Source organism: Dendronephthya gigantea, unplaced genomic scaffold, assembly GCF_004324835.1.
Source record: "Dendronephthya gigantea isolate DGI-Jeju-01 unplaced genomic scaffold, DenGig_1.0 000097F, whole genome shotgun sequence".
Taxonomy (NCBI): domain Eukaryota; kingdom Metazoa; phylum Cnidaria; class Anthozoa; order Malacalcyonacea; family Nephtheidae; genus Dendronephthya; species Dendronephthya gigantea.
In genome coordinates this window covers 198597-211675 of record NW_021163107.1, presented here as the reverse complement: position 1 = coordinate 211675, position 13079 = coordinate 198597, and the positions used below count along the sequence as shown (strand labels likewise).

The 13079-nt window shown below is 36.9% G+C and overlaps 1 protein-coding gene across 1 annotated transcript in view; it reads right to left on the bottom strand.

Annotated features, from left to right (window-relative positions):
- The window catches only part of LOC114534129, a 65488-nt gene that overhangs the window by 29818 nt on the left and 22591 nt on the right, over window positions 1-13079 (bottom strand). Inside the window, exon 8 of the mRNA XM_028555676.1 lies at window positions 12063-12376. Coding sequence (XP_028411477.1) covers window positions 12063-12376 — 314 coding nt within the window. The remainder of the gene's footprint in view (window positions 1-12062; window positions 12377-13079) is intronic.

Genomic DNA, 13079 nt, shown 5'->3' with positions numbered 1-13079 from the left:
CAATGCGAATTTTTCTGTTCGGGTTTAAGTTTGATTACGATTACATGATACTGACAACACTAAATTCCAGCCCAGGTAGCTCAAACCGGGCTGCATGAAACTTCAGCCCGGGATGAAATTATTACCATATAATCGCGAGGTATATTTTATTGACATTTCAGAACAATACCGGGCTGTAAGTTCAGCCCGAGCTAAAAATACTCCACATAATCAGCCCTTTATCAATAATATGTTTAGAACCTTGATAAGAATGAATAATTCCACTATAAACTCTTCAGGAATTTTAGAAATGGTTTGAGTTGACGAACCCAGTCGGAGGTGATTATTAATAACAACCTTAAAGGAGAAAGGGAGACAAATGGGATTGCATGATGACTTGGCAAAACAGACAAAACAGCTGCGCCAGTTCAAAACGAGGAGGAGAAGCCCTTTTAAAGTTTGCATCGGTCAGGGAAATCTTCATTTATCAGTTTCGCGATTTCCTTTAGCGTAAGTGAATTAAGGTGGCTCGATACAGTTTCTCGAATTTTTTTTGGGCTCATTTTAAACAGGGATATTAAGCACCTAAATATTTCACTATAAGGCTGAAAGTTAATATACTTTGCAGGAAACATATATAGAGCGGAAAAATTCTCAGAACCTTTGCCGGGCACCCGTTACCATGGAAACAGAGACGTTTCAAAATGGCCGCCAAACAAGTTTTTATCGTGTTTATATCACAAACGAGTTCGGTGACCCCCAATTTTTTTTTCATTAAACGTTTATGCTATAAATTATTTATCTATGAAAAAGTTTTAAAAAATTCTAACATGGGGGAATTTTTTAATAAGCAAAAATAACGTTTTTGTAAATAGAAAAAATTCCCCATGTTAGAATTTTTTCAAAACTTTTTTATAGATAAAGCATTTATGGCGTAAACGTTTAATGAAAAAAAAATTGGGGGTCACCGAACTCGTTTGTGATATAAACACGATTAAACCCTGTTTGGCGGCCATTTTGAAACGTCTCTGTTGCCATGGTAACGGGTGCCAGGCAAAAGTTCTGAGAATATTTTCGCTCTAGATATGTCTCCTGCAATGTGTATTAACTTTTAGCCTTATAGTGAAATATTTAGGTGCTTAATATCCCTGTTTAAAAAGTGCATCTAAAAATTTCGAAAAATTGTATCGAGCCACCTTAATACCTTACATCCGCAATTGGAGAGTATGCAGAGTCTCTGAACCGCAGGACGTTATACCATCCCTGCATGCTAAACGCGTTCATTTGGCTTTGTATCCTTAAAATGCTGAACTTTAAAAGTGAAATATTTCTTCCTAAGATTTTTTATCTACCTGTTAACTCGGTTACGATGATAGCGGTATGTCTCAATCTCGCCGTTTGAGAAAGCATGCTGACGAGTTTTGATTAGTTTCTTTAAGTCTGGAGTGATCCACGGCGGATCGTTTACATGAAGTTTAACTTGCTTTTGGAGCGTGATTGTATTAACGCGGGTGATTAATTAAATCAACAAGAAGTTGTGATTTGATTCTACTTGCAGCATTTTCAAAGACCAATCTTACGTCCTTACCAAGTTCAAATTTTCCTCTCGGACGATCGTCCGGCCGTTCAATGTTCATCACAGTTTTCTTGCTGGATTTGAAAGTATGAACTTGAAATTTCATGGGACACCATTATGGAAACTATTATGGTCCGAGAGGCCAAGGGGAAATGGTGTGACCTGAGTTAACTTGCGTGTTTGTGAGAGCTAGCTATGTATCATGCATATGATCGTATTTGCCCGTTACTGAAGAAATTTTTTAATATATTGCCAGGAAAAAAGATGGTTTTCATGCGCTGTAGGCGTCAGTATATTTTTTTAAATTTAAATTGTAATATTGCTTCTCAACTTTTTTTGAATTTTCGTAAAAGGAGTTTATCGTTATAATTAAAATTCCAACAGCTCTGAACCGATAGCTTTTCTGGGCTGATGCAATTCTCGTATATAAGGGAATAATATAAATTATGTAGTAGCTCTTTATTTCTGGTGTCACAGTCATGGAGTTCACCACGTTTGCTGAACAAATTGCACAGATGGTGGGGCAAGGCTATACAGCATATACAGACGCATGCACTTATAAGTAATCAATTTCGCGTAGAGGGGGTGCAATGTGGTCGAATTTCTTTTGTTAATTGTGCAAATATGTCTCGAACAATAATCCCTTCTAATATCAATCCACTTAGTTTATATACATCATATATATGTTACGTCATTAGTTCATAAAAATCATTAGTATTAGCTATTAGTATACACCCGACTATTGTCTATTACAAATCCTACATTCTGATTGGCTACTCAACCACTGTCTATTCGTGATGGTGAACGTTTGGGAAAAATTCGCTTGCGCGACCATATAAAATTGAATTAATTAAATTATTTTTCGGTGTAATTGCGGTGTGTCGATTATTTTCTCGAAACTAATATATCTAGGTACAGGGTGTATACTAAAACAATTAGACAACTCGGACTCGTTGTCTAATTGTTAAATGGTTAATATTTACTAGATCACACTCAGTGATCACACTACATCTCCCTTTTCTTCGAGATGTCAATATAATGTCAACGACTGTATTGTTATGTCTTCATAGCTTATGCCATATGGTACTTAATTATTCAGTCCAAGGTTCTCTCTAGCTTTTAAGGATAGTGTTTTTATTCTTTCGGTCTGTTTTTCGTATTCGCTGACGAAGGCGGGTTTTCCTGTTTCTCTTGCTTCATGGCAGTGTGCTGAACTGTGGTGTCATTTGGAATACTACGCAGTTGTGCTTTGTTCCTTCTCATGATCGTTGTAGGAGTGTCCACCAGATATGATCTTGCAATTGGTTTGTTAGATGTTCTGGTTGCTGTTCCTTTACAGTCCATGTCTGTTACATAAACTGTTGATCCTGATGTCAAAGGCTTCATTGTTTGAGCATCATGGCGATTATCAAAATTCTTCTTCTGTTTCAATCTTTATTCTTCTTCCTTTGCTTAAAAAAGTTCCTGGTTTGGTAGTCGCGGTGTGAGCTGTTGTGCAATTATTGGTATTGTTGATTTTATTTTTTCTCCCCATGAGAAGTTCTACTGGCGAATATCCGCTTGCTAATGATGTTGATCTATATGCAAGTGATTGCTAACATTGCTTTTGCGGGATCTTTTTCCCTCTTCAAGATATTTTTCACAGCTGTCCTTACTGCTTGTTCGACCTCTCCATTCACTTGACGATAGCGAGGACTACTGGTAATATGCTTGAATTCCCATTTGTTTGCAAACTGGGCGAACTCGTCACTGTGGTATTGGGGCCCATTGTTGGAACGTACTTCGTCCGGAATACCGTGCCTGGCGAAGATAGCTTTTAAAGTTTGTATTATCTTCGTTGAATTTGTATCTTTGGTTAGTGCCACAACTTCAACATATCCAGAACCACTGGTAGATAGGTCACCTTTTCTAAAATAAAACAAGTCTGTTACGATCAGTTGCCGTGGTCTTGCTGGGAGTGGCGTTGGGATAAATGGTTCTGCATGCTGTTGTCTGTACTTTCTGCAAGGTGTACAATTTTCAACCATAGTTTTGATTTGTGCACTAAGTCATGGCCACCAAACGGATATCTTGGCTCGTTCTCTGCATTTGTTAATCCCTTGGTGACTGACCTTGGTGTATTTGGGCAAGGGTTTGGCGTTGAAGACTGGACGGAATGACTAGTCTTGTTCCTTTTATTGAATTATATCCCGCCAACAATTGTGAGTTCTCTTGTACTGACCAGTATGGTTTTACTGCCCGGGCCCTTCTTCACTTCTTTGCATACCTCATCATCATCTTCAGCTTATTGTATTTGTTTCAATCTGGAATTTGATGTCGGGAGTGCTTCCATTACACTCGAGATGTAGGTATTCATTTCTTGTTGTTCTATCCTTGGTTGAGCTGTGCCCTCAGGTATTTTTCTTGCAAAGAGTCAGCTGTGCAGTGTAGTTTTCCAGGTACGTGTCGGACTTCCTTGATGTGAAATCTCATGAGTCTCATCTAATAGCGTTGTAGCCTTGGAGATAGTTTGTCGACCCATGTTGGGTGAGCAGGGAAACCAATGGTTTATGGTCAGTTTCTATTGTTATCGACTTTCCAATGATGTAGTTGCTAGACCGCTCACATGCCCAAGTAACTGCCAGAGCCTCTTTCTCGATTTGCGCGTACTTAATCTCAGTTGCTGTCTTCGATCTTGAAATTAATTATACGGTTTCCAATTACCTGGCTCTTCTTCTTGTAGAACTACCGCTCCTAGGTTATACGACGAAGCATCAGCTGCTATTTTTGTTTCTTTCTTCGGGTCATACAAGGTCAGATTTGGTGATGATGTCAGGGTTTTCTTGTTGTGCAGGCCCCCATGTCAATGCGGAGGTCCCCGTATCCAGAAGCTCGCGAATGGGTTTTGTCATGACTGCGAGATTGGTGGTAAATTTGCTGAATTGATTCACCATAACCAGCAAGGAACGGACTTCGTGTAGCTTGGTTGGTTGTGGCATTTTCAGGATTGCTTGTATTATCTCTGGGTCTCGTTTTATGCCATCAGATCCCACAATTTGACCTAAAAATTTCATGCTGGGAACATTGAATACACACTTTTCAGAATTGAGAGTGACGTTGGCATCGCTAAATCGTTGGAGTACCTTTCCCAATCTTTGGTCGTGCTCCTCTTGCGTTCTGCCATATATTAGAACATCATCATTGTTGCATTCGACATGCACCTTCTAAACCTTCGAGGATTTGAGACATACACTTCTGAAACTTTTCAGAGCCTGAACGTATTCCTAAGGGAAGAACGTTAAAACAATATCGTCCCTACGGGGTGATGACCGTTGTGAGATGTCTTGCCCGTTGTGAGATGTCTTGCCCGTTCTGACAGTCTAATTTGCCAGAATCCCGAGTTCGCATCTAATTTTGAGAAATGCCGAGCACCAGCAAGGTTTGCAAATGTTGTTTCGGGTATTGGTAGTGGGCGGTTTCGCGTTGTACGTACGTGTTGAGCCTTGTGAGATCTACACATATCCGAACCTTTCCATCGCTTTTTAGTGTTACCATTTTCAGGGAGTTATTTTAACACCCCCAAATTTCATTTTTCGGGGTGTTAAATTTTGGTGCTATATTGACACCACTTTTAGAGTTATATTAACTCCTCAGTGGAGTAACGAGGTCTTCGAACGTTTATTAGTATGCAAAAATAATCCCATCTAGAGGGGTTAGAGAATTAACTCCATTTTTGGAGTTAAATTCCTCTCATTAAATATTTTCATAATGGAGATTTGAAAACAAGGAGTGAAGATTGGTGATGCACATCGCGTTAACGATAATTTTTATTGAAATTGAACAAAATCTTGTGTTGAAATCATTTACTACATCAGAATACGTGATGAAAAGATTGCCTCGGATAGTTCTGGTAAGTTTATAACGATAAATGTCATAGAATCAACCGTTAAATAGCGAATTACATGGTCAATCGGCTGGAGTAAAGCATTGACAACCGATCGTTATATATCGTATAGCGTATTATTATATAAGGTGTTCAGCGCATTAAAAATATCATATCTCACGGTCTTGTAGTTCTAGCCTGGAAGGCCTTAATTGAAGTTTTTTCGAAATCAAATTTTCAAACAAACTATATAAAAGAGCTCATTTGATATATTTATGGAAATGCGAATTCCCCAGGTTTATATTTTTGGTACTTTAAAACATGATTTATTTATGAATTATTCAATAAAACTATTTTTTAACCTCTTTATGTGCAAGAAATCCAAGCATGCTTGTTTATTTCAGTTTATAATAAATCAAATACTAAAAATTTTCCTGTTTTTTGTTAATTATTTTGCAATGAATCTTCTTTATTTTTATATTCAGGATCACCTTAAAATAACCAGGTAGTATGGGACATTGTAATATCCATTCCTGGTTCTTTTTAATAATTGTCTGAAAGGTGGTCAATATTTGAGTGTAATGCTCAAATGCACATTAGCTATTTACACAACCAAGAAGTGCTATAAACATTTGATTGGTGCATTTTTGGATAACATATATATGTGAGAGTTAAGTGGCATTTAAAAGCTTGGTGATTTGCAGTCTTCCATATCAAATGTGGTCTTTTATGCTACAAAATTTTAAGTAATACATCTCTCAAAACTGACCCTTAAACATGTTATATATGATTATGAAGCTATATTTTCATAAGGCTATAAATAAAATTTTTTGAAAAAACTATTTTGTGTTAATATTATTTGTCAAAGAACCATGCATTGAACAGTGCAGATCATGTGAATCAAGCATTAAACTGTGCAGATAATTTAGAGCTATAATTATACACAATATGTATTGCAAGGCAGGTTTTAATCAGAAATCAATTTTAAAATATTTGACCTTTTGAATTAACATTCTTGAGGGCTCATGAAAGTTAGATTTTCATGTATGAAAAAATTAATTTATATGTCTTTTCCATTGTCCCACCTGAAGACCTCAATAACATTTATACAAAATCACCAACAACATCAAATCCAATAGATTAATTAAACTGAAGAAATAGGTGTTTGTTTGGTACGACAGAATATGTTCATAAATTAATAAAGCACAAAACATTAGTGTAGGTATCCTAACATTAACTTTCATTTTAGATTTTGACTGTTGATTTTAAAATCAAGACAAACTGAGTCAACTAATCAAGAAAAAGAGAACCTCATGATGTGGGTTGAATTGCCAGGGACACCTATGCTAAGACTTCAGGTCTTTATACAGCTCAGTGGCCGGGTCTTTCTCTTTGTCGAAATATTTGCAAAGTACACACGAAGCCCTCGTTTGCTCCGTAAAAAGTTCTCTTTCTCGGTACTTTTCATTCGAAAATTGTAAACTTAGTAGAGGACTTGCGATTTTGGATGCGAAAAGCTGGATTTGGCGACTACTGCGAGCTATTTCAAGGTAAATATTTGAAGTTTTTCTTGCATTTAGTTTTCCCGCCTTTTTATTGTGTTAACTTGCCTGCAAAAACAGACAAATTTATTGCAAGATTCTTATAGTTTGATTCTAAAATGTTTTTCAAATAGTTGTTTCTATAATTTTTGATGCTGGTCGATTTATTTTTTCTGTGGAGCTGTTGCCAAAAGAGTTTTTCAGTCGCAAAACTGACGGCAAAGTATTTTTTTGTTTCTGATCAGCATGAATACATGATATCGCGAGCCTCCGATATTTACGTTAAAGTTCCTGGGATATTTTAATAGTCTATAACAACTCGCATTCGTATCTTTAGAAGCAGTAAAAGGACACAGGTCCACAATGCCCGGTAGAGGGTAGAGGGTAGAAGAAGCAATGCCAATGGCAATGGGAAACTCAAACACAAATTTCAATTCAAGAAAGCCCTAACCAGGCCCTAACCTAGCGAAACGATGTTGAAAACAACCCCAAAATAACTGTTCAATTCTCAATGGACGAAGCAACTTACCATGATGCAGTAAATCTAGGTATGTGGAATTTTTTTCCTATTTTTTTATATTAGCTAAGCCTAAGTTACTTAAAATTATTCCTTCCTTATACTCACATGTTTGTGCTTATTTGTTTGATATATGCATTGTAGATCACATAGAACATATAGATTTTGAAGGTCTGTTGAACAATGTGCTCTGTTATATGCATACAAAGCACACTACTCGAATTTACACTCATATATACATGCAATTTTTCTATTTGTTCGTAGATTGAAGACTCGTTTCGTGCAATTGGCACAACAGGAAACCTCCGCAAATTTTACTACGAAGAAAATTGTAAAAGAAGAAACGTGGATCAGAATTGCTTATACAGCCAGGTCATCATCTTGGTAGAGTGAGTCTTAGCTTAGTAGAACCCTAGTAGAACTGAACAACCAGTGTCTTAATGACTATACCATTCTGTTTCATGCATGCATGGTACTCCACTTAAAAACATTTTCTAAATTTTTTGCAAATGTGCATGTGTGTTAAAGTGTAAATAAAAAGTATTAAAGAGCTATGCTATAGAAGCAATTCCTTTAATGCGTAGTTGACTTGCTGTACTCAAACAGAAATGTAATTGATCTCATGTATTCAATATTATAATAATATAATAACGATATTTGTGCTGCATTGTTTGATGACTCGATCTGTATTATAGGTGGAAATCTTCGATGTAACGGAATATTTCGCCCAATTTAATTCTCTTTTCAATTGTGAAATTAAACCGAAGCAGATTTACTTGATAGATTACAATTGAAAAGAAAATCAAGCGAAAAATTTCCTTCGATCGAAGTAATTTACCTATATAGTAGAAAACTGGCCTGTTAAATGTGTTTAACTCCAATAATGGAGTTATGTTTTAAGTCCAGAATTGGAGTTAAACTAACTCCAAAAGCGGTGTTAAACTATAGCACCAGAAGTGGAGTTATTTGTTACTCCAAAAAGCTACTCATTTTGAACCTTTTTTTTTACCCCTTTTTTGGTGTTAAAATAACTCCCTAAAAATAACAGTGCACCATCGGGGCGCACTACTTAGTCGGATCTTCAATTCGTGACATTACTCCGTTTTGGTCCATTCTTTTTATTTCTCGTTCAGTTATTTGCGAAGTGGAATCGGTACTTGTCGTGGTACTGTGATCAGTGGCGTAGCCAGCCTGACGATTTTGTCCCGCTATGTAAATTTAATGTTATTATAATTATTCATGTCTTTAGAAATTTATTGTTTTCACAGTCAATGAACTCCTAGCTCCGCTACTGACTGTGATGGCAAACGGAGTTGCATCTTGAGTGATTTTGATATCGTATTCCAGGTTTTCGATTTGTTTGAGACCAGTGAAGAGATTAGGATGCTTTTCTCTTATGTTTTTTTTCTGTTTCAACCTTGTTTAGTACATCCGTTGGTACGTTGACTTGATTGATTAACTTCATATTCTGGGATGCTTGCCTTCCGAGTAGTGGTCTTTCTAAGCCTTTCACCACAAATATTTCTTCTGTCGTTGTCTGGTCTTCGTGTCGGAGCTGCGATGCGAATGTTCCAGTACAGTTCAGCTTGTGCTTACATGGACCCATTAAAACTTTGGTATCACTGTGACGCCAGCGTCACTGTCAATTTAAATCTGATGTTTTCTTTATTTACTATGATGTCTGCAGTCCACGGTTTACTGCTAGTGTTGCCGACAGTATTTCATCCAAAAAATATGCCTCATCTTCTGACGAATTCTCTTCCCTGTTTCCATGCTGGGAATTTAATTCGTTTATTTCTTGCTTTCGGAATTATTGGTCCGTTTGGCTTCGACACGCCTTTGCCCAATGTCCCTTCTTCGAACAATTATGACATATGGACTTGCTGGGCGCGATTGCCTGGAGTGTGGTGCTCCGAGACACCGTGAACATTTGTGCTTGTAAAATTTCTGTGTTTACGAGTACTCTGAGTAAAATGGCCTTCGCGCGAACGTTGTTGCTTTCTATATTCTTAGATATATGTTGTCGATATTGAGCTCGCTATTTCCGGTAACTTTTTTTCCGTGAAAAACACTTTGTTGCTTTTTGATTTCTTCGTTATGTCTTCCTTGAGACATAGCTTTCTCTAGAGTGAGATTTGGATCTAGTTGTAACTTCTCCGATAGTTTTTTGTTCTGCAGTCCAAATACGATCGATCTCGTATCAATTGATATTTCAGTACCCCAAATTCGCAGTACTTAGCGGGGCAATGCATGTAGGTCGGTAATGATGCTTTCCACGGGTTCGTTTTCGTCTTGAGTTCCAACATTAAATTTCGCTCTTTTTTAGTGATGAAGTAATTTTCGAACTTGTTTTGAACTGTTTCGTTACATTTGATCTCCTCGTCGCGATGCGATTATATCGTGCTCATGGTGTAGATGAGCGCGTTGACTTGTTTCTTCTTCGTCTTTCTTGTTAAGTTCTGTAGCAATTCTTAACCGCTCAAAGCGGCGAATCCATAGGGTCCATTCCGAGGATTAAAAGCTAAACTTTGAAGGCGGTGTTATTTGCGGTAGGTTGAAAAAAATCTTAAAATATTTTCTTCGTCGCGGTTGCTTGATTCTGCCATATTTATAAATAGTTATCTTTGTATAAAACCCCCAGCTGCCACCATTATGTCTCGAAGAACACTCCTCTTTAATATCAATCCACTTACTATATCACACTATATTAATTTTATCCGGTCCTGGTGATTTATTTGAAGGCATGGCATTTATAATGCGATTTCCTTGCAAGTAATAGAAGAGAACTTGAAAGGTTCACCAATATATTTCGGGGAAACACTTACGCTTGTTACATCGATTTTGTTAACTGTTGCAAGTTGTGCAGCAGCATTTGTTGCTTGATTTCTTACAGAAGTAAAGACCTTTAAAACCATTGGTCACCTGTATCATTATAGATTACTGTAGGTATATGTTGACCTAGCTGTCTCTTGTGGGAATGCTGATTATTTTCCACAACGATCCAACATTATTTTTGTTAGCAACAATCAACTTCGTTTCGTAAATATAATTTATCGCTGCATTTTTTTAGCATGTTTTTTGTTACTTGGAGAGAATTCTTATATTCAATGTCTGTTGGAATTTGCGATGGCGATTACCCCTATGAACGTTTGATTTCAGGGTGTACAAGGACGATTTCGGACTTTTATTGTCCTGATTAGAGCATGCTTTTCCAAAGTGATTGCGAGAACGTTATTGAACTTGCTTAATTTTCGGTTAGCATCCTTCTTTGGGAAGATTGGTAATAATATATAATCGAGCTTAAACGCAAGGTCAGCTGTAAACATCTCAGGAGTGTATTTCTTGTATGATGTTACTGTGATTTAAGCTTTTGTTTCAGGATCACTAATGGTAGTTTTTATGATGTCACTCTTATAAACGGGATCAGGACTTGAAACTATCATAACGTCGAACAAAGTTGCCCAAAATATATTACTATTCGAACGCGCAAAAGTGCCCGCTAAAGAAATAATTAACTTTTACTCTAGCTTCGAAGTGTTCAATTTTGCCCTGCCCACCTATCTTAGTGACGCTATTGAGCAAGTACAAAGAAGTATCACCTACGAAAGTGCAACCTTATTCCCCTCAGTGAACGGTGATACAAGGCCTGCTGAAAGCTATTTAATCAGCTCATCAATGACCCACGTCATAAACTATCATCCCTTCTGCCAGACCATCACTCTGTGAATTACGACCTCAGAAAAGTCCCCCAGTGTAAACTTCCAAAGATAAAAACAGGTAGATTTTTAAATAATTTTATTCCGGCGTGCATTATATACTTTACTAACCTTGGACCGGCTGTTCAAAAATCGGTTAATTACCCCTAACCCTGGGTTATATTTTATTAACTATAAGCTGAAATATTTTACTAAATAAAATGAACAAGCTAAGTCGACTCCATATGCATTATTACTTGAAAAATAACATTATATAGATGTCAACTTTAGTCCTTGAAGATTCTTCCATTTTAGATGTTTTTCGGTTTAACTTTGAGGGGATGTTGGTTTTTCCTCGAGCCTGCGCGGAGTGCAGTGCGAGGGTACTAATTCCGCCCGGAGATTAGGAATTTCACCCGGGTATTGTCATAGAACATAGCGGAATCCAAAGTTCTCCAAATTCTATGTCAGGAACCGTGAACGTTGGACATTCAATGGTCATGGTACTGGGCGCATGCGCAAAATGTGAACGAGTAAATGATGGTATTTAGCAATTGGCTGATTGGCTAAGATAAAATGTTTGTATCTCAAAGAAAAACGTCAGCAATTTAACTGTCATTTTTCAACCTTTTTTTTTACCATGTTTCGTATTATAAAACTTTTAAAATTAAAATGAAATATTGAATGAAATAAAATGATATAAACACTGGGATAAGATTAAAAGATTATCAGAAGAAACATCAGCTATTAAGTAATTTCATAATATAAATGAGGTAAGGTCTATTATTATTGGCAAGGTCTGGCTACCTCAGGAAATATTTTGCTTCGTTTAAAATGGCGAGGGGATGCTGCATGGACGTATTTCTAGTATGGTAATATTATGACACTTTACCTCCACTCAGCTTCAAGTCTTGCAGCAATAGTTTTGAGCATCATTGTTTTGATTGCGTCCATAACTGTAACAAACTGTTCAGATTTCATCCCGAAACCTTTAGCTTTAACCGCATCGGTGGTTGACATTTGAACCACTTGAGTGTTTGGATTTAAATTTGGCCATGTTTTTTTGAGACGATCGATAGCATTTTTTTTTACAGCGGTTTTTTCATGACTTGGGATTAGGTCCCATTTATTGCAGATGAACACGGCACGTTCACAAAGAAAGCATTCAGGGGATTGGTTTTTAACTTTCTCCAAAAGCTTGAGTATCTAGGACAAAATTTCTTTTATTAGTATACAAAATGCCTAATTCATCAAATTTATAGGCATCTCACAGCTACATAGCTACTGTATATTGGTCATTTGGCAATCTGATTTGTCGAAATACCCACCGCCCATATAAATTATTTCCAGTGCGCAACTATAGGGATCCAAGGATATAGTGCAAAGTCTTCATGCCCTCTTATACCTAAGCAACCAGACGTTTGCCCTAACATAAACGAGTCAGGTTTTGACTTTTGTACCAGTAAAAATCTAAGGAGCCCGGTTAAACTTTACCCTCGCATGCTGCTAATGCAACTCGTTAATTTTTATAGCAAAAACGAATTTCTGGCAAAAAGTTGATGACTTGGCATCTTGCGAGCCCTGACCTTGATGTTTGCGGGCGGCAGTACCTAAACAAAGTTAATCATTGGAATGCTATAAAAATAGCTTGTAAGGTTGTAAACTCCAAAGAAATTGAAAGACAAACTATGATATTAGTGTTTGAAAGGCGGACATATTGGAATAAAAATAATTAATAATACTGGTGTGTTAGTATCTGTAATTTGTATAATCTGTTACTGCAAGTAAATTGCATTTGAATAATGCTTTTCTTGTGTGACATCTGGTATTTATTTGTCCCTTTTGTTGGAAATATGAAGTCGTGCATGTAATGGAGCTGATACTAGTAATAAACTCCGACACCATAATT